At 38.1% G+C, this 24,590-nt stretch overlaps 1 protein-coding gene across 1 annotated transcript in view; it reads left to right on the top strand.

Annotated features, from left to right (window-relative positions):
• Nucleotides 1–24,590, top strand: part of TIAM2 (T cell lymphoma invasion and metastasis 2) — a 530,409-nt gene that overhangs the window by 6,449 nt on the left and 499,370 nt on the right. The window contains 1 exon segment of the mRNA XM_025381328.1: nt 2,412–2,474. Coding sequence (XP_025237113.1) covers nt 2,412–2,474 — 63 coding nt within the window.

Raw genomic sequence — 24,590 nt, 5'->3', positions numbered from 1 at the left:
ACCAGATATGTAGGTTTGAGATATGTCAGAAGAGTAATTTCAGTTTAATTTCTAGATTTACCTTAGTTCATAAATTTAGAGGATTCTGTTACCTTTGTCTTTAGGATACCTAAATTCTTAGTATTTTTTGTCTTTGGGATCCTTTCGGATAGATTAATCTTTAAACTATTCCAGGATGCAGGCTTTCCAGAATCAATTTAATATCCACTACATTTTTCTGTTCTATAAAGTGAACTCCCATCTCCGTTTTATTTTACTTCCAATTTTGTATTCAGTGTGGGTATTTTGTCTAACTACAGGACTTTTTGTAATTTCACCAACATCTGGTAGTAGACATGGGTTAGAAGAGAAAAGTAGAAAAGGTAGAGGGCATAATACAAACATGTGAAATTTGTTTTTAGTTTGTATATTTTTCCTTTGTCGACAGTTCAGGATAGGGAATTTATGGGAAGCAGCTATAAAACACTGCATTTGTCTTTTATTTTCATCTACCAAGGAATCTGTCTCTGCTTTTCCTTTCCTATTACCATTTTCTAGTGGGAGTTCTGGTTAATTCTGTCAGTCAGGCTGTATTTTTTTCTTTTTACCTTGTGAAAGTCCTTTAAAGATGTAGCATACTTAGTGTTATAAAGGAAGGAAGTCTTTCACTAACCCCTTTCTGCTCATATGAGAACCCAAGATCTAAGTATCTTGGGAACTATTGGTATTTTGGGCTGGATAATTGTTTGCTTGGGGAGCAGTCTTATGCATTCCAGGATGTTTACAGCATCCCTGGCCTCTATGCATTGGATGCCACTAGCACCCTCCACAATTATGACAGCCAAAAATGTTTCCAGACGCTGCTAAATGTTTCTTGCGGGGCATGGTGACCCTGGTTCAGAATCACTGATTTAGGTCTCCTGTTAAACTGTCTTAAAACACTGTGCTTTTTCTTCCAGTGATCATAGCAATTTTAAGTAATTTTAGTAGTCTTTACCACTAGACGATAAGCTCTATGAGGACAGTGACTATATTTCCTTTGTTTCATGTCCTTGGTTCATAGCACGGTATCCTAATACACAGTATATATCTAAAGTAAAGATTTTTTTTTTTGAGACTGGGCCTTGCTCTTTCATCCAGGCTCGAGAGCAGTGGTGCCATCAGGGCTCACTGCAACCTCTGCCTCTCTGCCTCAAGCATTTCTCCCACCTCAGCCTCCTGAGTAGCTGGGACCACAGGCATTCACCTCCATGCCTGGGTAATTTTTGTGTTTTGAATAGAGATGGGGTCTTGCCATGTTGCCCAGGCTGGTAGGCGGGTATAGAACTGGTCTCAAGAGATCCACCCACCTTGACCTCTCAATGTGCTGGAATTACAGGTGTGTGCCGCCGTGCCCGGCTGCTAAGTAAAGATTTCTTGAATGAATGGATGCAATCCTAGGTAGCTAAATGACCTTGGCTACGGTAGTTAACATTTCTGAACATCTGGTTATTACTTTGGGGAGGAGAATTGGGGAGGGGAGTAGTCCATTGAAGATTCCAGTTAGTTTAGATCCATTGTGAGTTTTATGTTGTCTAGTAATTATGTTATTTTCATGTCTGATTTTGCTCTGTTTTTCTGTTTGAAATGACATATAGAAGTTTTTTTCTTACATTAAAAATAGAATACAAGGATAATTGAAACTGATAACGGTTTTGAGAGACTGCATGATTTGAGAGTGTTAAATACACATCATTAAATATAAAAAAATTTTGGGCACGATGGAAATGCATGTTTCGTGGAGTTCAGTTATTTCATTCTAGACTAGCATGGAGTTTGTTACAGTAATTTTGATTAACATTTAGGGAACTTTATAGCCCCAGTGTCCTAAAGAGTCATATTCTGTGATCGTTTGCTTGCTGTTTTTTTGAGATGGAGTCTCGCTTCTTCGCCCAGGCTGGAGTGCAGAGGCGTAATCTTGGTTCACTGCAACCTCCGCCTCCTGGGTTCAAGCAATTCTCCTGCCTTAGCCTCCCCGCTAGCTGGAATTACAGGCATGTGCCACCACACCCGGCTAATTTTTGTATTTTTAGTAGAGCCGGGGTTTCACCATGTTGACCAGGCTGATCTCGAACTCCTGACCTCAAGTGATCCACCCGCCTTGGCGTACCAAAGTGCTGGGATTACAGGTGTGAGCCACTGCGCCTGGCCCGTTTGCTTCTTTTTCAGAAGGGGTATAGGTGGCTTAGTGATAATATTACTACTTGTATGTACAATTTCAGATACCTGTTTCTAAGGCCAGTTATGCTGTTTTGGACAACTTCTAACTCATATGGTGTGAAAGAATGTAATCAACCTTGACCTTGAACACTGGCTGAGCTCCTGAACTTTTAAGTGAGCTCATTTTGTCTGGTTTTGTTTTCTCAACATCTTTCTCTACTCCTCTCTCTCAGGATTGTGCCTCTACTCCTGCTTGTACAGACTGCTTTTCCAGCAGCATGGACACAAGAAGCATAGTAAGATGATGATAACCCATATAAGGCAGGCCCTTTGGAATATGTTAGGTTTCAATTGGTAGTGGAATAGTATATTTGATTATATGGTTAGTACTTGGGAAGCAGAATGAAGTTTGTCACTTAGAATAGATTGGTAGTCTTAAAAGAGAGCGTCTAGGGAATAAGTTGAATTGCTTCACAAAAAATAGGTTAATTGGAGAAAAAAGTTTTATGCTCAATAGTGAGCATAAGTCATGTGTAAACTTTTGTTGTGTTTACTTGTATTCTGCTCCATGTGATTTTACAAAAGAAATAGAACTATTTGAGTGAATTGCAGACCTCTTAATTTAATAATGTACCTCTTAAAGAATTTCTTTGAACTATAAAATGACAGATTATTGACGTATATGCTATAGGAATAAACAAAGACTAAATCGAAATTTTGATTTTCTAATTATAGAGGCAGCAGATTGTGGTAGAGGTACTATTGGTTATGAGAAATAAATGCTGATGAGAACTGTTTTTATAGCTTGTGATTTCTTACCTAAATGGATTCTGTCTCATATTTGATGGTAAACATGATGCATTTACTTCTTCTGATTTTGATTATATGCATTTGTTTCGTCTTTCTAATTTTGTTTTATAAGAGTTTCTGATACAGCCATCCTTTAAACTTAAGGAATGCTATGTAAATGTATTAAAATACCTACTATAGGTCAGGAAAAATCTCAGGAACTTTGACATTTATTTATTTAGTCAGAATGGGGACTAGGTTGCTCATGTTCTCTAAAGACAGTTTTGACTATTAAGTTGATGTATGCCAAATTTGTTTTTAAAATAATTCTGCAACTTAATGTAATTTATATTGATTGACTTGAAAGACCTAGGATTTCATTCTTTAATTTGTTTATGCATGTAACTAATATTTAATGAACATGTATTGTGGCCTAGGGATTTTTTTTCCATCTCCTGGGTTATAGTGGCAAACCAGACAAGCAGAAATCATGCCCTTTTGGAGCCTGTGTTGTTGTGATCCTTTTCCTTTTGTCTTGTTACCAGTTTGTGTATTGAATTTGCTGCAGAGCTGGAGAGGCTGTGCAGGCACTACTGACTCCAGCATCGGTTCTTTGCTAAGGACTATGTTGGTTGCAGCCTGATCTTTTCTTAGCATTTTGCCTCTTAGAGTCCAGATTGCCTGTCCACTGCTCAGAATAGAGACTAAGCAGGTAGACTTAGTTAAATGATTTTTCAAACAATGGGAAAATATGACTAGCTACATTAAGTTTTATACAAAATTGTCTGTTATATATGTTTTAAAATCTCCATTTGATATTTTGGAATCTTAACTATTTCTTATACAGATTTAAGGATGTTTTGTCAGCGAGAATCATTAGTCTCCACATGCATATGATTTTAAAAAGCAACTATTGTTAAGTGGAGACCAAAGCCTTATGAATTTAGAAGAACAAACTAATAAGTATTTTCATTTTTAAAGCAAACGTTTAAGTATCTGAGAAAATTGATGTCCCTTTTATAAATATTTTCTGAATTTGATGTGATTCCTCAGGGTTCATTTGAGTAGCTTATCAAAGAAAGACAAAATACTTTGCCATGTACTTTAGTGTGTAGAACTTGGGAAATAATATAACGATTTCTATACAGTGATCAATGTCTCAAAGGTTGACCAAGTCCTAGTTAATGGCTTTCTTTGATGTAGCAATGTTTTTGATACCATAAAGTTTTATGGTCAAGAAAAAATAGGCGTAAGTGTTTGAATTTGTTGAAATATTTTAAATATATGAGTAAAATCCTCTGGAGTAAAAAAAAAAAATTTTAATCTTTTCTGCCCTTTGAGTTTTGAATAAGTAATTTTGTTTTTTACAAATCAAAACATTATATAGCAAATGTCTAGTTTCTGTAACAACTGCTCACTATGACAAAAATCTGTCTTACATATTTATGAAGTACTTTTAATTTGCCAAACATTTGTTAGAAGTTGCCACTTTGCTGGGCACAGTGGCTCATGCCGGTAATCCCAGCAGTTTGGGAGGCCAAGGTGGGTGGATTACGAGGTCAGGAGTTTGAGACCAGCCTGGCCAATATGTTGAAACCCCGTCTCTACTAAAAATATAAAAATTAGCCAGGTGTGGTGGTGTGCACCTGTAATCCCAGCTACTCAGGAGGCTGAGGCAGGAGAATTTCTTGAACCAGGGAGGGAGAGGTTGCAGTGAGCTGAGATCACGTCACTGCACTCCAGCCTGGGCGACAGAGCAAGACTCTGGCTGGGTGGGGGTTGGGGGAGGGAAGTAAACCACTTTTTCAAAACATCTCATGTACACAAGTATGTGTGCCTACTGTATACTTACAAAAATTAAAAAGAAAAAAAGGTAGATATTAGAAAAAAGTGATCCACTTTATAATATGCAGTGTTTTATACTCTGCGCTCTTTTCTGCAGCCATTATCATGTTTCCGTGGAGCTTTAGTTTAACTCTGTGATAATGGTTAGATAGGGGTTATCCCATTTTACAGATAAGGAAACTGAGGCCGAACAGTTGTGATTTTTCCAAGGAAATGCAGTTCTATAAGCATTAGAGCAGGGATTAGAAGGACCTAGTTCTCAATCCTTGGTGCTAGATGTAAAGGAGAACCATCATTCAATTTTTCATAGGTTTTTTTGGTTGGTGGTTTTGTTTTTACTGGTGTAATGTCCAAATACAAAAAAATTTTCATAAAATTTTTAATTTTTATGACTTCACATTCATAGAAAAATAGTAAGAATGATGAAGAAGTTTTGTGTATACTTCATCCAGATTTCTCTACCTTCTGTAACCATATTTGCTTTCTTTCTCTCTCTTCACATGCAAATGAAAATATAATTTCTTTTCTGAACATTTTGAGAGTAAATTCCAATTCATGGTACCCCTTACCTCTAAATAATTCTGTGTATATTTTAAAAACAAGCACATTTTATTTAACTGTAGTACAATGATCAAAATCAAGAAATTAACTTTGATATACAGTACTGTTGTCTGTAGATCATATTCAGGTTTCACTAATCATACCAGTAATGTCCTTACTGGAGTAAATTCTACATCACACCTTAACGTTCTCTTGTCTTAGTCTCCCTTAATGTGAATTGATTGGTTACTCCTCTTTTCTTGTATGACCTTTGAGATGATATTTGATAAAAATAGGCCAGTATTTTTAGAATTGCTTTAATATTGATTTGCTGCTGCTTCATGATTAGGTTTGGGTTCTATATTTTTGGCAGGAACACTCCAGGAGTAATATTGTATTCCTCTCAGTGTACGATATCAGGAATCATGTTATCCATGTATTCCATTAATAGGGATGTTGAGCTTTTGTTTATTATTATTTTTTAAAGAGACAGGGATCTTGCTCTCTTGGTCAGGTTTGAGTGCAGTGCTGTGATCATGGCTCACTGCAGCCTTGAACTTTTGGGCTTAAGCAGTCCTTTGACCTCAGCCTTCTGAGTAGCTGGGACTACAGGTGCACACCAACATGCCTGCCTAATTTTTTAGATTTTTAGTAGAGAGGAGGTCTGGTTATGTTGCTCAGGCTGGGGTGCTAATTTTTATCTGCAGGTTTCCCTACTGTATACTGTGTTTCCTTTTAGTATCTTCTGGGGAGATACTTAGGTGCAAATATCTTGCTACTCGTCAAATTTTTACCATTTGTTTTAGCATCTTCTCTGTTCTTAAATGAATCAGAACTAATGGTGATTGCCCAGTGGTGGTTTTCTGAGTCTATCATTTTTGTATTTATTAGTTTGCATTCTCTACAAGCTTTCCTATTTATATATGTAGGTGTATATTATATTAGTATGAACTCTTTTTTTTTTTTTTTTTTTTTTACGACAGAGTCTCACTCTGTCACCTGGGCTAGAGTGCAGTGGCATGATCTCAGCTCAGTGCAGCCTCCACGTCCCAGGTTCAAGCGATTCTTGTGCCTCAGCCTCCTGACTAGCTGGGGCTACAGGCACACAGCACCATGCCTGGCTAATTTTTGTATTTTTAGTAGAGTCCAGGTTTTGCCATGTTGACCAGACTGATCGTGAACTCCAGGCCTCAAGTGATCCACCTGCCTCAGCCTCCCAAAGTGCTGGGATTACAGGCGTGAGCCACCGCACCCAGCTGAACTCATGCATTTTTTTATTATTAGTTGAGTTATCTTTATACTTTGATTGTCTCAGTTTTGACTAGGCAAGCTGGCTCCTTTGTCCTTTAGACAAGTACTCGTTATTTTTTGAGTTGTCTTATTCTCTAGTGTAATAAAACACTCCCGCCCCAGCCTGGGAATCAGCCATTTCTCTAGTTTCTTTTAGTTTATGTATATCTATCACTAGATAGAACTGTAAATTTTATATATATGTACATACATTCTTTCTCATCTGTTTTGTATCTGTTTACCTAAAAAGCCATGAATTCATCATCATATCTTCATTTCCAGTCAAATATAGTAGGGTTCATTCTAGCTTTCCTTCTTTCCAAATCTGTAATTTCTTTCTTTGACAGCAAGAAACCTGGCTTTTGTTATCTACACTATATTTACTTATTATTTGTTCATTCCTGAAATACATAGAAAGTAGTTTCAGAATTGCTAAAGCCTATATCTGAAAACAAACCTATTAATTAGAGTTTAATATTTGTTTGTAATTCATTTTTTGTTTTTGCCTAAGGTTATGTAGTTAAAATACTATGTACAAACATTACTTGGTTAGTTTTTTCCCCCACTTAAAGTGGTTTTGCTATTATTTTGAAATACAGTTAGGTTCAAGTTTTTCTGTTTGTATTCCATTTTTACTTTTTTCCTCTTTTCATCCTTGTCTGCTATTTTTTTAGTATGTGAAACATTAAAGATAAATTAACTTTAATCATTTACTTTTTCCTAGCTTCAACGTCATAACTACTTACGCTCTGATAAAAAACCAAAACAGCAAAGCATTTATTTAACGTTCTTCAGATAACATTCTGAATTTCAGGGGCTTAGATGTGGAGAAGGATTTAGGTAAGAGATCCAATAGTGCAGATTCTACTGATGGGTGAAAGAAAGTATATATTTAGAGAAAATTTATTCTTTTATGAGTGGAATCTCCAGTCCAGGGGGCAGCAAAATTTGTCTGTAGAGCATTAGTAAATATCTTAGGTGTTGTGGGCCTCTTTGTATATTCTTTCTCTTTTACAAAGCTTAAAATAGAGAACCGTCGGCTGAGTGTGGTGGTTTAGGCCTGTAATCCTACCACTTTGGGAGGCTGAGGCAGTCTGATCGCTTGAGCTTGAGCTTAGGAGTTCCAGACCAGCCTGGGCAATATTGTGAAACAGTATGTCTCTACAAAAAATATTAATACAAAAACATTAGCTAGGCATGGTAATCCATGTCTGTAGTCCTAGCTACTTGGGAGGATTACTTAATCCAGGGAGGTGGAGGTTGCAGTGAGTTGAGATTGTGCCACTTTACTCCAGCGTGGGTGACAGAGCAAGACCCTGTCTCAAAACAAAAAAAAAACCCCATATATATATATATATATATATATATATGCCATCCTTAGTTTGAGGGCCTACCAAAACAGGCCAAAGGCTGTACTTTGCTGTGCCCAGCAGTAAACTTAGAAACTTGAGAACTTGGTTAATAACATGCTACTTGTAAACGAGAATTATAATTGAGCATAACAGTATAGCTCATAAAGGCCTTATAGTGCTTATCTTAAATCAAAAACCGAGCAAAACCACTTGAAAAGCTGCCTGATGGAAATATTCAACACTTTTTTTTTGCATTGACCACGTGCAGATACTATTTTAGGCACTAGGATTCAACAGTGTACAAAACAGACCAAATGAAAAACCAAAACAAGCCTCTGCCTTCGTGGAGTTTACATTCGTGTCTGTGTACGTGTACTAGAAATGCATGTTTCTTGTTTTTCCTAATTTAGTGCCACTTTATTTACAGAAAGTTGTTTACATTTTAATTGCAGAGAGGATTCTTGTTGCGAAAGTTGATTTAAAAAATTCAGCAAAGGGGGCAACATTTTAAAAGGTTAGCTCATTGCTTTCCATCCTTCCTTTTTTGTGAAGTATAATATTTATTTGAAACTGATCTTAGTCATTATGATTTCAACGTGTTACTGCGCTAACTCACTAAAGGAAGACAATAAAATAAAACTGCACTAATTGGCACAAACAACCCATACCTAATTTAGTGATAAGTACATGTGCATTATAGACCTTTTAAAAAATATTACATACATAAAAAGGCTTTAATTAATAAATGATAACGAGAATGATTACTATCCAACATTGAGAGCCGCTGTGGATATAGCTGCTTATGTTATTTTCTTAAAATAGGGACAAAGTTTACTAATAGGACTAGTATTTATTTACTAAATGTTAATAAAAGTTCAAGAACTGTTTACAGATTATCCATCTTGCCTCTGGCTGAATATCAGCACCTTTGAATAAAAATTGTCAAGATTAATTTTTACCATGTTACTTTTTTTTTTTCTGAAATGATTTCTATGAGTGGTTTTTAAATTAGCCTTTGTAAGGATAATTAATATCTTTGTTTTTTTTTAACATCAAGAAGAGGTTTCAATTTTTATAGTAATTTCTGTTGAACAAGAAATTCCAAATTCTTATTCTCATTTTATGAGACAACTCAAAAGTTTTTAGAAGCCTGTCTTTGTGTTTTTTTTTTTTTTTTGAGATGGAGTCTGGCTCTGTTGCCCAGGCTGGAGTGCAGTGGCCGGATCTCAGCTCACTGCAAGCCCCGCCTCCCGGGTTCACGCCATTCTCCTGCCTCAGCCTCCCGAGTAGCTGGGAGTACAGGCGCCCGCCACCTCGCCCGGCTAATTTTTTTTGTATTTTAGTAGAGATGGGGTTTCACCGTGTTAGCCAGGATGGTCTCGATCTCCTGAACTCGTGATCCGCCCGTCTCGGCCTCCCAAAGTGCTGGGATTACAGGCTTGAGCCACCGCGCCCGGCCGCCTGTCTCTGTTTTGATGGTAATTTCAAGAATGAAAGTTGTGAGCAACTTAGCCAAAGAGTAGTAAAATCCTAAAGGAGTTGGTTAGAGGCTGCAGCATCATTGTGCAAAATTCCCTAATCAGTATTTTGATTTATTTGCAAAAGCAAAGAATTAGATGTCTCAGTCCCCTTAGAGCTGTAACAGTTTATTAATTCCAAATAATCCTATGGGTGAAGGCCTATGAATAAAATCTCTTTTTTTGGAGACAGAGTTTAGCTCTGTCGCCCAGGCTGGAGTGCAATGGCTCCATCTTGGCTCACTGCAACCTCTGCCTCCTGGGTTCAAGCGATTCTCCTGCCTCAGCCTCCTGAGTAGCTGGGATTACAGGCATGTGCCACCGTGCCTGGCTAATTTTGTATTTTTAGTAGAGATGAGGTTTCTCCTGGTTGATCAGGCTGGCCTCGAACTCCTGACCTCAGCAATCTGCCCGCCTCAGCCTCCCGAAGTGCTGGGATTACAGGCATGAGCCACTGCACCCAGCCTAAAATCTCTTGTTTTAGTAGTCCTACAGAATTGTTGATGTTTTCATTTTGATTACAAAACAGTTTTCAAATTGCTGTAATACAATAAGAGCCTATAAAGGTTTTAATAGTAATAGCATCTGGTGGTTGGAAAGAGTGCATGGAAAGCTGCTGGTTGTTTGAGCTTTGTTACTTACTTGCCATCTGTCAGCCAATCCACAAGGTAGTCCGCAACATTGTATACCTACACAGCCTTTTCCTCAGAAAGCTCTTTCTGATGGGATGGGACTGAAAATAGGATGAAAAGTAATGTGATGAGCATTGTGATATGAAGAGTAATGGTGTCACCTATGTATATGTTGTGTACGTTCTACTGTGTACACTGTGATGTATACAGTAGAAAGGGTGCAGGCATTGTGTGCAAAACATAGAAGCTCATATTCAAGGAAATTGCAACTTTGGGTAGGGCATAGGGTAGGGAGAAGTGATTGGAGAATTAAGCCTGGGTTTTCTGATGAAGGGCCTTTATATAGCATGCATAGGATCACCTTCTAAATCAAAAGGGAATTGAGAGTCTGAAGGGCTTTAAATGAAAGCACAAGTTTTAAATTTGTTTTAGAAAAATTATTAGCATCTTTGTGGAGCAGGGAGGGGCAATGGCGGGATGAGTTTGGGATAGGAAGGTTAAATTAGAGAAGATGAGGGGCTCAACTAAAGTAATACTAATAAGGAGAAGAGGAAGGGATGACTGCAATAGAGTTTAGTAATAACAGGAAGATGGATATGAGGAAGATGGCTGTTGCCAAGGCTTTTGTTTAAGTGACTAGGTTGATTTAAGGGTATGATACCAGTCACTAAGATGGCCAAATCAGGGAGAGAAAGAAGATTGAGGAGAAAGATAATTTGGGGGGGATAGGGTAGATGGGGGATTTTTCTTTTTCTTAATATCCCACCAAGAATAAAAGAAAGATCCTCACTATGGAAAGAAGCTTAAAATCACCTTTATCTCAACCACCCAAAGACTATTATGGTTACTGTTTTGTTAGGTACAGTAGTTTTGCATCTTGAATATTTGTTGTCTGTGGAACATCAAGGTGGAGATACCTAGCTAGATATATGGGTTGGGCACCTGGAGAGAACAGGCTAGAAATGAAAATTGAGGGGACAGTATAGTTGTTCAGGGTGATAATATAGGAAAAGAAGAAAATCTAGCCTAGAGGAAAAATCTTGTAGAATCTTTTCATCCTCAGGTTTGTCCTCCCTCCCTCCCTTTCCCCCATCCCTATTATGTTGGGTTTGTGAGTATAAGACATTTAAAAGCAACTCTGCGTGAAGTATGCTCAATTTTAAATTCTGCCTGTACAACCAGTTGTTCTTGTATGTAATTAAAACTTAAGTAGTAAATTGAATGGCCTATGAATGAAATTAAGGATTCAAATTTTGTTTAATGAGATTTTATTAGAATTTCTTAACATTAAGCTCACTCATATTGTTCAGCGTTTCATTTACTCTTAGTTACATAATTCTTTGCTTTACGTCTACTGTAAGCCATTGTGCACATGGAATTGTGCGTTTAAAGACTGTATCATTAGATATAGAACCTATGTTTATTTGGGAAATTCCAGCTAATACAATTTTGGTATTTTTTTGCAAAAAGCTTTATAAATGAATTATTCTTTTTCTTGTCCTCATTTTGGCCATTTCATTGTTAATAGTACTAAACTAAAAGGAGGTGAAACTTAGTTTTCATTTTGATGTTTACAAAAGACATGGGAATGAATTGAAATTAAAGGAAGGTGGACCGTGTGGATCCCAGGAAAATTAAAATGAAATCATTTTCATATATACACCAGTGTGTTTTTGTATTTTATTTTCTCCCATGGAGAATTGTTTCTGTTTTCTTTGATTTTAGAATAGGGTGGCTAAAGGCCATCACAAACATGTTATGCATTTGTAGCTATAGGAATAGTTGGTTATGGTTCTATAATTGGGTTCCCTGTTAACTTTCTTGCTTAAACCTGATATCTAAAAACCACCATTTTTTTTTTTTTTTTGGAGACGGAGTTTCGCTCTTGTTGCCCAGGCTGGAGTACAATGGCATCATCTCCGCTCACTGCGACCTCCACCTCCCGAGTTCAAGCAATTCTCCTGCCTCAGACTCCCGAGTAGCTGGGATTTCACAGGCATTCATCACCCTGGCTGGCTAATTTTGTATTTATTTTTGTAGAGACGGGTTTCTCCATGTTGGTCAGGCTGGTCTCGAACTCCCGACCTCAGGTGATCCACCCGCCTCGGCCTGCCAAAATGCTGAGATTACAGGCATGAGCCACTGCGTCCGGCCAAAACTACACATTTTAGACCTGAAAGACATATCAGAAAGACTCTTTTTACAGATGAGGAATCAAGATTCAGAAATGATTAAACTTGTTCAGTCATACCTTTACTAGGTGCATATAGTTAGTGGCCTAATTAGAACACATTTATATCCTCTTTGTTTACTGCTGTTTTATTTTCACTATGGATTTTTTGAGTGTGATCTTCGTAGTATTTATGTTTGGTGGAGGGAGGAGTGGGAATTGGTGATTCTTAATAGATTATTAATATTTCTTGTTAACTCTGGGACAGAATAAGGAGCATACTACTGTGCTGCTCCTCTCCTGCTCATAGAATAGGATTCCAGAGAAAATATGCTTTCCTTGGCAAGGAAGTATTTTACAGTAACACCCACTTGGCCAGCAGTTCTCCAGCAACTCACTCTGCAGAAAACTAAAAAGCCTTTGAGTCCAAAGCTCATGTATTTTGTACCTCCTTTTAAAGAGAGGAGTATGGTTATTCTTTAAGTCTATATCCTTAATGTATCTGTAGTATATTTCTAATTTTCACATTTTAACAATGATGGCTACTTTGTGACTACTTCATTTAGATTTTTGCAAACTACTGTTTAGAAGGTTCCTAGTAGAGGCCTTTTAAAGCCTGAAGAGGCTTCAAAATTAATATGGTTGCTGTAAAGTAACATGTGACAGATGACAGTTGGTTGCCAGGAAGGAGATGGTGGTTTTATCATTTATAAAATGAGATTAGATAAGATGACCTTTAGGGTCCCTTATGTACTAATCCTGATAAGCAAGTTTTCTAATTAATCTTTTCTTAGCCTCATTTAAAAATAGAAATAATGGTATATTTCCTGACTACCTGTCAGTTGGTTTGAATATTTAAAAATCTAATAATTTTATAAAGTCTTTGGAAAGCTAAACATCTTTTATTCTATTAGGGAATACTAGGAATTTTAATTTTAATTTTTTTTTTTTTTAAGAGGCTGCAACTGGGGAACATGTAGTGTCATTGTGGATATCTCAGTTGCCCTGGAAAGTATCTTCATATTATAATTTAATAGTGGGTAAAAGTTATAGAGACTATGAGTTGTAAAGAGTGTGCTAGATTATGTTCAGCATATGTTTCAAGTTGGGGAAATAGTTGAACGAGACTTTTGAACAGCAGACAGTTACAAAATACAGACTGTAATGTGTTTTGCTTGTTTGTGTTTTTGAGATGGAGTCTCACTCTGTTGCCCAGGCTAGCATGCAGTGGCGCAATCGTGGCTTGCTGCATCCTCCACCTCCTAGGTTCAAGCGATTCTCCTGCGTCAGCATCCAGAGTAGCTGGGATTATAGGCACTTGCCACTGTGCCTGGCCAGTATTTTAGACTAATATTATTACTGGTCATCAGTTAAAAGAATTTCATTGTTTTGTTAATAAACCCAGCAAGGCTTTGAAGAACATCAGTTTTAAGCAGTAAAAAGGAGTACAGTTTTGTTTTTTTTTTTTAAACCAGAAAGTATAAAGTGGGCCGGGCACGGTGGCTCACTCCTATAATCCTAGCACTTTGGGAGGCTGAAGTGGGCGGATCATTGAGGTCAGGAGTTCGAGACCAGGCTGGCCAACATGGTGAAATCCGGTCTCCACTAAAAATACAAAAATTAAGGCCTGGTGCGGTGGCTCATGCTTGTAATCCCAGCACTTTGGGAGGCCGAAGCATGTGAATCACCTGAGGTTGGGAGTTTGGGACCAGCCTGGCCAATACGGTGAAACCCCGTCTCTACTAAAAAATACAAAAATTAGCCAAGTGTGGTGGCGCATGCCTGTAATCTCAGTTACTCAGGAGGCTGAGGCAGGAGAATCGCTTGAACCTGGGAAGCGGAGGTTGCAGTGAGCCAAGATTGTGCCATTGCACTCCAGCCTGGGCGACAGAGCAAAACTTCGTCTCAAAAATAAATTTAAAAAAATTAGCTGGCTGGGCGCGGTGGCTCACGCCTGTAATCGCAGCACTTTGGGAGGCCGAGGCGGGCGGATTACAAGGTCAGGAGATTGAGACCACAGTGAAACCCCGTCTCTACTAAAAATACAAAAAATTAGCCGGGCGCGGTGGCGGGCGCCTGTAGTCCCAGCTACAGGGGGCTGAGGCAGGAGAATGGCGTGAACCCGGGAGGCCGAGCTTGCAGCGAGCCGAGATCGTGCCACTGCACTCCAACCTGGGGGACAGAGCGAGACTCCGTCTCAAAAAAAAAAAAAAAAAAATTAGCTGGACATAGTGGCGGGCGCCTGTAATTCCAGCTACTCGGGAGGCTGGGGCAGGAGAATCACTTGAACCTGTGCGGCAGAGGTTGCAGTGAGCCAAGATTGCAACTCTGCTTCAAAAATAAATAAATAAATGTATGAAGTGTCTATTTTGCATATATACGTGTATACAATGTACATACTTGTAATATTTATACATATTTATAAAGAAAGATGCATATAGACAACTCTGAAAGGTGGCCTACCAGCCATTTAACAGCGGTTATTTCTGAAGAAAGCAGTAGGTGGATAGGGTGCAGTGAATGAGACCTTTGAATAGTTTAATTTTTTTCACAGTGAGCATTTATTACCTTATTATTATTATTAATTCGAGTTGAACTCTCACTCTGTCACACAGGCTGGAGTGCAGTGGCATGATCATAGCTCACCGTAGCCTTGAACTCCTGGGCTCAAGTGATCTTCCCCCCTCAGCCTTCCAAAGTGTTGGAATTATAGATGTGAGCCACTGTGCCTGGTCTCCATATTGTTTTTGTAATATTTTCTCCAAACCCAAACAGTACGTGTCTTAGCCATTAGGAGAAAGGTGGAGTGAGTCTATTTTAATACTGCTTGAATTAAATCACTTAGAGAAAGGTAGCTTTCACGTTAAGAGTTTGAAGATCCTTAAGCCCTGTTGAGGTCTGCTTCAAATTCATGTTTAAATGCAGTTTATTTAGCTGTTATTTGATCAGAAGACTCAAAAACTTTATAATCTTTTGTTTTTAAAGTCTTCTTGGTTTTTAGATTGGTGCTATTAAATGGTGTGTCACCACAGTCATCCATCATCTGATTCGGTGACGTTGCTAGCTCTGGTGGACTTTTTGTGTTGTTTTTGGAAACTAGACTACATCTGAGTGCCTAGGTAGTTAGAATAACTGGGTTTGAGACACAGTTCCATAACTTACAACCTCGTTGATTTTAGTTAAGTCACTTAACCTAATTTTATACATTTATAAAACGAGAATAGTAAATAATCTTATCAGGCCATTCTGAAAGCAAAAACAGTTGGGATAGTGTTTAATAATTGACAGTGGACCTCACAGATGAAAAGTATATTACTGTCTTTATCATTTTTCTCATGCAGCTCTCTCTTTCAAATTTTTGTGTTGGTTAGTCTCATTTCTGAAATGGTTTTACCCTTAGGCCTTGTAGGCTTTTCTTCTACTTATTCTCCCTTTGTTATTTAGTTTTCAGTATTTATTCCTTATCTTTTCAACTATTCTCTTCAGAAATTACTTGTATTTTTAAATTTTCTCTTTTGGGATTCAGTTTCATATCTTCAAGGTATTTTGTTTACATGTGCATTTGAAATCATTGTTGTCACCTCATGTCTAAACTTGCCTTTCCTCCACAAATTTCTTACTTTTAGACTTTTGTTTTTATCATTAGTAAAATCATGTTCATAAATACTCAAGAGTTGAAAACTTGGAATTATTTTAAATGCCACTCTTTCATCCATATCTTTGTCAGTCATGAAATCTAATGAATTATTTTTTTTTAAATGTATATTTTGCATCCTTCTCATTGTTTTTATTCTCAGTGTTAACACTTTAGCTCTTATCCTCATCACTTCTCCTTTGGTTTGTTGCAGTCAGTTTTTAATTGGCTCCTAATTTACTATACTCTTTTTCTCTAGTTCCTATAGAACTAGATATTTTAGATTATTAGATTATTATTATTGTTGTTATTTTTTTGAGACAGAGTCTCGCTGTGTCGCCCAGACTGAAATGCAGTGATGTAATCTTGGCTCACTGCAACCTCCACCTCCTGGGTTCAAGCGATTCTCGTGCCTCAGCCTCCCGAGTAGCAGGGATTACAGATGTACACCTCCATGCCCGGCTAATTTTTTAATTTTTAGTAGAGATGGGTTTTTGTCATGTCCAGTCTGGTCTCGAACTCCTGACCTCAAGTGGCACTCCCGCCTTGGCCTCCCAAAGTGCTGGGATCCCTGGCCCAGATTATTAGATTAATTTTTATTATTATTAGTTTTAATAGTGATTTTGCTTGAATCACTTTGTATTTCTAAAAACCTTTCAGTTTCCCCTTGCCTTCAACTGTACAGGTTCCTGAGCTATGGATTTGAGACTTTATATAAGATTATTTTATAAGACTGTAAATAGGAATATGCTTATTATATACAGTGCTTATAAATGATGCTGCGAAACAGGAAGATTTACTGTATGCAAAGCTATGCATTATATATTCCCACTTGTGTATCTTGTTGGTGTAGGAACTCAGTGATTTTGTAGTAGGAAAGCACAGAGTTCTGTTGAGATTCTAATACATTTCCATTAGGAAATAGCCACCTCTTAACTTTTTGTAAATCACTGTAAAGAAAGATTTATTGATGAGTATGTTATAAATGTAAATAGTGTGGAAGCGGAATAATAGCTGTAACTGGAATGCTGTTTTCCCAGTCTATTTCACTTACATTTTCTTGTTAAACTTTGTGCTTGTGGTTTCTAACTGGATGTTTATTTCACTTATATATCCCTCCCCCCTTATTTTTATTTTGACATTAAATTATGTCATCAGATCTTGTGTTAATGAGGAAAATATTTGAGGTCCTAAATACCACTTGTGTATACAGTATTATTTCTCTGTTAAATGCATATGGGAGTGTGAGGAGAGAATAACAAAGATGCTGTGTCACTAATAGTTAAGTTTAATACATGTATTTTGAATTAGTGTCTCTGCAGAATTACTTGTGATTACATTTTAGAGATCTTTGAGATCATTATTGAATTGTCAAAAATCTCGAAAGGCTGAGAACTCACTGTATTATAATAATGATATGTATATCACTCTCCCCCTCTACCTCAGTAGATTGTTAGATAAATGGAGGTGAGGGTCTTCATGTTATTTTTTGTTTTCTAAAGGGCAGAATATAGTGCTGTTGTTCAGTAGTTAGATGAATGTTGGCTTGGCCTGTTAATCAGCTGAATTTGGTTTTGTATTCCCCAATTGTTTAGTTGTTTTTAGTTGATTATACCTTGATAATAAAACTATTTGAGTAAGAACGTGGATGATTAACTCTCAAATTTATACGTTGTATACAAGGTTGATTATTTTATACTATAACAAATGATATTGGGGATTATTTCAGAGTGAAACATTCTGTTGCATTGAAATATATTCTTTAGGCTGGATGCTGTGGCTCACGCCTGTAATCCCAGCATTTTGGGAAGCGGAGGAGGGCAGGTCGCTTGAGCCTCAGGAGTTTAAGACCAGCCTGGGCAACACAGCGAAACCCATCTCTACAAGAAATACAAAAAAGCTGAACATGTGGGTGCATTCCTATTGTCCTAGCTACTCGGGAGGCTGAGGTGGATCGCTTGAGCCTGGAAGACGGAGGTTGCAGTGAGCTGAGGTTGCACCACAGCACTCCAGCCTGGGTGACAGACTGAGGCCCTGTCTCAATAAATAAATAAGTTCTGTTTTTTTTTTTTTTTTTTTTTTTGAGACGGAGTCTCTGTCTGTTGCCCAGGCTGAAGTGCAGTGATGCAACCTCTGTCTTCTGGGTTCAAGCAGTCTTCCTGAGCAGCTAGGACTACAGTTGCACGCCACTACGCGCAGCTAATTTTTATTTTTACTAGAGATAGGGTTTTGCCATGTTTGCCAGTCTGGTCTCAAACTCCTGGCCTCAAGTGACGTGCTTGCCTTGGCCTCCCAAAGTGCTGGAATTTTAGGCATGAGCCACCGTGCCCGGCCAAGAAGTATATTTTTTATACCTATGAATATTGGCATAGGATTATAGGTACAGGATTGCAGAACTTGTCAAAAAGTTCTGAGGGAAAAATTAAGATAAATTTTTATCATCAGCCACGGCTTTGGCATTCTACTTTTTTGAGTAAAATTGATCTGCTCTGTTAAGTGAACTTAAGTGTAAGAAAGCTGGATAAATTTCTTTTGCTAGCTCGTATTTGGTTGCCTGATTACCTTTGAAACTTTTTATTAAACTACTGTATCAAAGTCAAATCATCACATACTTGAATACCTAATATGTAACACATTGTGGAAGATATTTAAAAAAACTTTTATTGGCTGCTACTTATTGAGGTTTATCAGTTAAAGTCAAAGTTTTCCAAAATGGGTGGATTGATGGAAAGATAGGATGGATAGATGGAAAGATAGGATGGATAGATGGAAAGATAGGTAGATCTGTGTGTCTGCATATGTGTGGACACACAGACATACACATGTACATATGCCACTGGATGATTATAACTGCTTTAAAATGTTTGATAACTCCATCATCTGTGCCATCTTGGGATTGGCATTTGTTGATTGTTTTTTCCCTCAAGCAGTGGAAAGATTCCCTGGTTTATGTGAAGTAACTTTCACTTTTTTTTTTTTTTTTTTTTTTTGAGATGGAGTCTTACTCTGTCACCCAGGCTGGAGTACATGTAGTGGCATAGTCTTGGCTCACTGCAACCTCTGCCTTCCAGGCTCAAGTGATTCTCCCACCTCAGCCTCCTCAGTAGCTAGGACCACAGGTGTGTGCCACCACTCCCAGCTAAGTTTTCGTATTTTTGGTAAAGACAGGATTTCACCATGTTACCCAGGCTGGTCTTGTAATCGTGGTCTCAAGCAGTCCGCCTGCCTTGGCCTCCCAAAGTGCCGTGCATACAGGTGTGAGCCACTGTGCCCTGCCAAGTTTCATTTATATGCTGGCGACATTTTTAATATTATGTTGTAAGATTTCATCAGAATCCTCTGAAGGATGTTGATTTTTGTTTATCAGGCAGTCAGTTTGGTTAACTTCAGGATGCGAGTTCTGTCTTGCCATTTTGTGGTGGTTCCAGTGTCAGTTCAGTTCTCAAAGCATTTCTTCTCTTCAGGTGTGCACAGCATACTTTCCACTCCAGTTAGTTTTTAGGAATTGGGCAGTGGTTTCTGTGGATTGTAGTTCAAAGAGCTGTGCTTCTTTGGGTCTGTTTCATGCAGGCATAATTCTAAGATGAGGCCAGAACGTAGTTCATACACAAAATTAGGGGATCCTCTTCTCTGTCTCTTTCTAGGATTCCCATCCGTTCTCCAGATGCCAGTGTTCTTTTTTCCCTGTTTCTCTGGCCAAAAAGTCATGTTTCTTTCCAAGCTCAGCCTTCAGAGTGAAGTAGTGAAAAAGAAAAATAGGAACTCTCACCCTTCTTTGGATAATAGAGACCCCTGTTTCCTCTTGCATTAGCTACAGATGGATCTTCTCGAGATTTTAGGTGCTAGTGTGGTAACAGAGTCTGCCCTCAAACCCTTGGCAAGGCCAGAAGTAAAAAGGAAGAAGGGGAAACATTTTTGTTTTTTCCTTCCCTCCTCCTCCTCTACAGCATGGAGGAGTCGTTTTTCCTAGTGTTCTGGCTGAATGGGGTTTCTCCTAGGTTTTTCCCACTAGTGTTGGTTGCACTTTTCTGTATTCTAGCACTGAGATTAAAGCTGGGAGATCATAGATCATACCAAACACTATGAAATTACCTCAGCTCCCACACACAGCCACCCACCCCGCCACCTTAGCTTTCACTGGTCATTTTTTAGGTTTGACTCTGGTTTCCAGTTTGCCTGCTGTTTTGCTTCCAGATTACTCAGGTAGTTGCTTTTTGTCTTGAGGTAGGGATTTTGAGTTGTCATCAGTGAGAAAGCAAGGCCTTGTAGTTTGGTTTACTCTGTCTTGGCTGGCACTGTAAAGCCTATATACCTTTTTTAGAGGATTTTTTAGTTCCCTCTATTCCAAGGGTTTAGAAAGGACATGCACATTTGTGTGTTGAGTTAAAGGACTTACTCAGATGAGTTTTTGGTTTTGGGGAGAGTTGATTACAGTTTTTCTTTGTTTCAAAGTAGTTTTAAACTAACTTAGTTTCAAAAATAGATCTCTTCTTTTTTAACAGTATTCAAAACTGTAATGTTAATCCTAGACAGTTGCCATGCTTGAAAAATGGCATATCCTGCTTAATAATACAAATGTTAATTATTTATGTGAAAACAGTTGTAGCCCATAGAGAAAGATAATTTGAAAGCATATGAGCATTTGGATTTGTCATCATAATCTTTTAAAAAGTATTTTTATTCATACTAATATGACATCTGGATATTAGAATCTCCAGATGTCATAATTTTTTTTTTTTTGAGACGGAGTCTTCGCTCTGTCGCACAGGCTAGAGTGAAGTGGCGTGATCTTGGCGCACTGCAGGCTCTGTCTCCCAGGTTCACGCCATTCTCCTGCCTCAGCCTCCTGAGTAGCTGGAACTACAGGCGCCCGCCACCACGCCTGGCTAATTTTTTTGAGTTTTTTAGTAGAGATGGGGTTTCACCATGTTAGCCAGAATGGTCTTGATCTCCTGAACTTGTGATCTGCTCTCCTCAGCCTCCCAAAATGTTGAGATTACAGGCGTGAGCCACCACGCCTGGCCATCATAATAAATTTATAAGCACTTCAGAAAATCAGATTCTGGGCTGGGCATAGTGGCTCATGCCTATAATCCCAGTACTTTGGGAGGCTGATGTGGACAGATCACTTCAAGTCAGAAGTTCAACCTGGCCAACATGGCGAAAAACCAGTCTTTACCAAAAATTTAAAAAACTAGCCACATGTGTTGGTGCATGCCTGTTATCCCAGCTACCTGGGAGGCTGAGGTGAGAAAATCACTTTAACCCGGCTGGTGGAGACTGCAGTGAGCCAAGATGGTGCCACCACACTCCAACCTGGGCAACAGAGCAAGACTCTGTCTCTAAATAAATAAAATAAAATTCTGGCTCATTTTCTTTTCTTTTCTTTTTTTTATTAATTAGCTAGAGGATTTCTTTTTTCTCCTTTACAAAGATTAGATAGATTTAATCTTGCTAGACAGATGTTTGCGTATTTCAGGCTTACAATTTTAGGAAAATAAACATCACTTCCCTTTGTAATGTCTTATCCTTTTTTTTTTTTTTTAAAGTTCTGGATTTGAAATTCTGAGAAATACATACGGTATCTCACACTCTTCATCACATTATCTTTATTGTATACTTAACTACACTCTGCTGTGTCTATTAGTTTATTAGAATATTGTCTACCTCTAAAAGCAGACTAAGTTTCATGACAGAGGCCTAGTGCTCATGAACGTATTTTGAATGAGTAATGAATTGTGGGATTATAGGTAGTTTACATGTTTTCTTCATGTTTTTTTGTATTTTCCAATTTTTTCATATTAAAATATTTTATGCCACAAAAAAGTTCTAAGAATTTATTTATTAAAAATTTTTTTAAGGCCGGGCGCGGTGGCTCAAGCCTGTAATCCCAGCACTTTGGGAGGCCGAGACGGGCGGATCACGAGGTCAGGAGATCGAGACCATCCTGGCTAACACGGTGAAACCCCGTCTCTACTAAAAATACAAAAAAAAAACTAGCCGGGCGAGGTGACGGGCGCCTGTAGTCCCAGCTACTCGGGAGGCTGAGGCAGGAGAATGGCGTGAACCCGGGAGGCGGAGCTTGCAGTGAACTGAGATCCGGCCACTGCACTCCAGCCTGGGTGACAGAGCCAGACTCCGTCTCAAAAAAAAAAAAAAGAAAAAATTTTTTTAGAGACCATCTTGCTCTGTCACCCAGGCTGGAGTGCAGTGGCGTGATAAAGCCTCACTGCATCCTTGGACTCTTGGGCTCTAATGATCCTCCTGCCTTAGCCTCCCAGGTAGCTGGGACTACAGGCATGCACCCACATGTCCCATTGATTTTTTTTTTTTATTTTTTTATTTTTTTAATATTTATAGAGACAGAGTCTTACTGTGCTGTGCAGGCTGGTCTTGAACTCCTGGCCTCAAGCGATCCTCTCACCTTTGCCTTCCAGAGTGGTTTTGGAATTTATAGGTGTGAGCCATTGTGCTTGGCTCTAAGCATTTTTCTTAAAAGAAAAGATTATTTCTTACATTTGATAGTGGGTTATTAGTTGTAACATTTCAGATTTTATGTGCTTTGTTTGCAGTTACGTGTGTTCTGTTTTTTTCAAAGATGCTTTTGAAACACTTTGTTGGGAGGCTGAGGGAGGCAGATCACCTGAGGTTGGGAGTTTGAGACCACCTGGGCAACATGGTGAAACCCCATCTCTACTAAAAATACAAAAATTTGCTGGGCATGGTGGTGGGCACCCGTAATCCCAGCTGCTTGGGCGGCTGAGGCAGGAGAATTGCTTGAACCCTGGAGGCGGAGGTTACAGGTTACAGGGAGTTGAGATTGTGCCAGTGCACTCCATACTCCAGCCTGGGCAATAGAGAAAAACTGCTTCTACAAACAAACAACCAACCACTTTGGAAGTTTTCAGACTGGCCCTTTTTTTAGAATAAAAGGGAGGAGCTTTGCCTTTATCAAAAACCTGATCTGGGAGGATTCCCTCAGTATGTCTGTAACATCTCCTTTTGGCCTTTGCTCTTTATCTTTAAAAATTCTGATCACTCAGGAATATTGCTATATCAAAAGTTAATCAAAGCTTATATTTAAAGTTTTATTTTCAATATTTTTTATAAATAAATTTGAAAACCTTAGGAAGAAAAAGTTTGGAAAGGAGTTTTTATTTTAAGGGACTATAAAAGTCACTATTTGTCATATTGTTTTAGAACATGCTTTTCTTAATATGGAATTTGCTGCTGTTATTTCTACAGCTTCTGTTCTTTGGTTCCATTTTATCAGCGAAATCAGTTTATTAGTGAAACAAATCTGTTATTTACTTTTTACTCCTATATGCAAAATACTGAATTTTTATTTTCACTTGTAAACTTAGGAAAAACCCGAGAAATATTGTTTTAAAATTTAATTTCTACTATGAATTATTAATAAAAAGTTTCACAAAAATATGAAAACTTTCAAGTTTATACACATACTAGAAAATTTTAAAAAAGCATTCACATATTTTTTCTACTGTATTAGTTTTCTATTGCTGTGTAACAAATTGTCGCAAACTTAGCTTGTGGCTAGAAACAGCATATATTTGTTTCATAATTTCCACAGGTTAGGATCTAGGCATTGGTTAGCCAGGTCTTTTGCTAATGATCTCACTTGGATGATGGACGTGTTATCCAGGGCTGGGCTCCCATTTGAAACTTCGGGGGCCTTCTTCCAAATTCATTCAGGCTTTTGGCTAAATTGAAGTCCTTATGGTTGTAGGACTGAGGTCTCTTTTTTGTTTTACTGGTTGTGGGCTAGGGGTTACTCTCAGTTTCTAGGGGCTACCCTCATGTCCTAGTAGCCATTGGTCCCATCTGTGGTCTACTACAATAGTTACCATAGGAGTGACTGTCCGGTCGTGTTCATAGGTCCCACCCACACTGAAGGATGGTCATTATATAGAGGGGATTATATAGGGCGTGTACAGGGTAGAAGTCTTGGGGGCCATCTTAGAATTCTGCCTACCAAAGTTATTCTAACAAAACCAATTATCATTTTGTAGTATTTCCTTTTAAGATTTTTTGTGAGCTACATTTTTTTTTATAATACAAATATTTCACCTTGAGGCTTTGGAAGTTACGTTACTGTCACTTATAAATATAGCCATATTATTTCTGATTATAAAATAAGGGATTTTATTTGACAGTTGAAGTATCTGTAGTGTAGTTTTAATTCTTAACATTTTAGTTCTGGTGGTTACCTTCATATCACAAAATAATAATTTTATAATGCTGTTTCTGGGGTGGTCAGTTTTAGACATTATTTATTGATTTTGTGCAGCAGCAGATGATGTACTAGTTCGCTTGTGTCATTCCTGCCCTCTAATACCTTGATTTGGAGTGGTGAGACTTTGGAATTCTCCATGACAAAGTATTTTCCTCCTTGGTTATATTTTCTTATGTGTATTATAGCTTATGGTTTCCTTCTTATGTCATCATTTACCAATCTTTTTATCACCTTTCCATTTTCTGGAAGTTTGTGACATCTCTGCTGATTGTTCTCCCCTCCTCATTCTGCTTTTCATTGTGAATTTTTATACCTTTTTCTTTCTTGAGTTCTTTATTATCCTCCCAATAAGAGGAAGAAAAGGGAAATATCTGGTTCACATGCTGTCT

Source organism: Theropithecus gelada, chromosome 4 (genome assembly GCF_003255815.1).
Source record: "Theropithecus gelada isolate Dixy chromosome 4, Tgel_1.0, whole genome shotgun sequence".
Classification (NCBI taxonomy): domain Eukaryota; kingdom Metazoa; phylum Chordata; class Mammalia; order Primates; family Cercopithecidae; genus Theropithecus; species Theropithecus gelada.
This window is presented reverse-complemented; position numbering and strand designations above follow the sequence as displayed.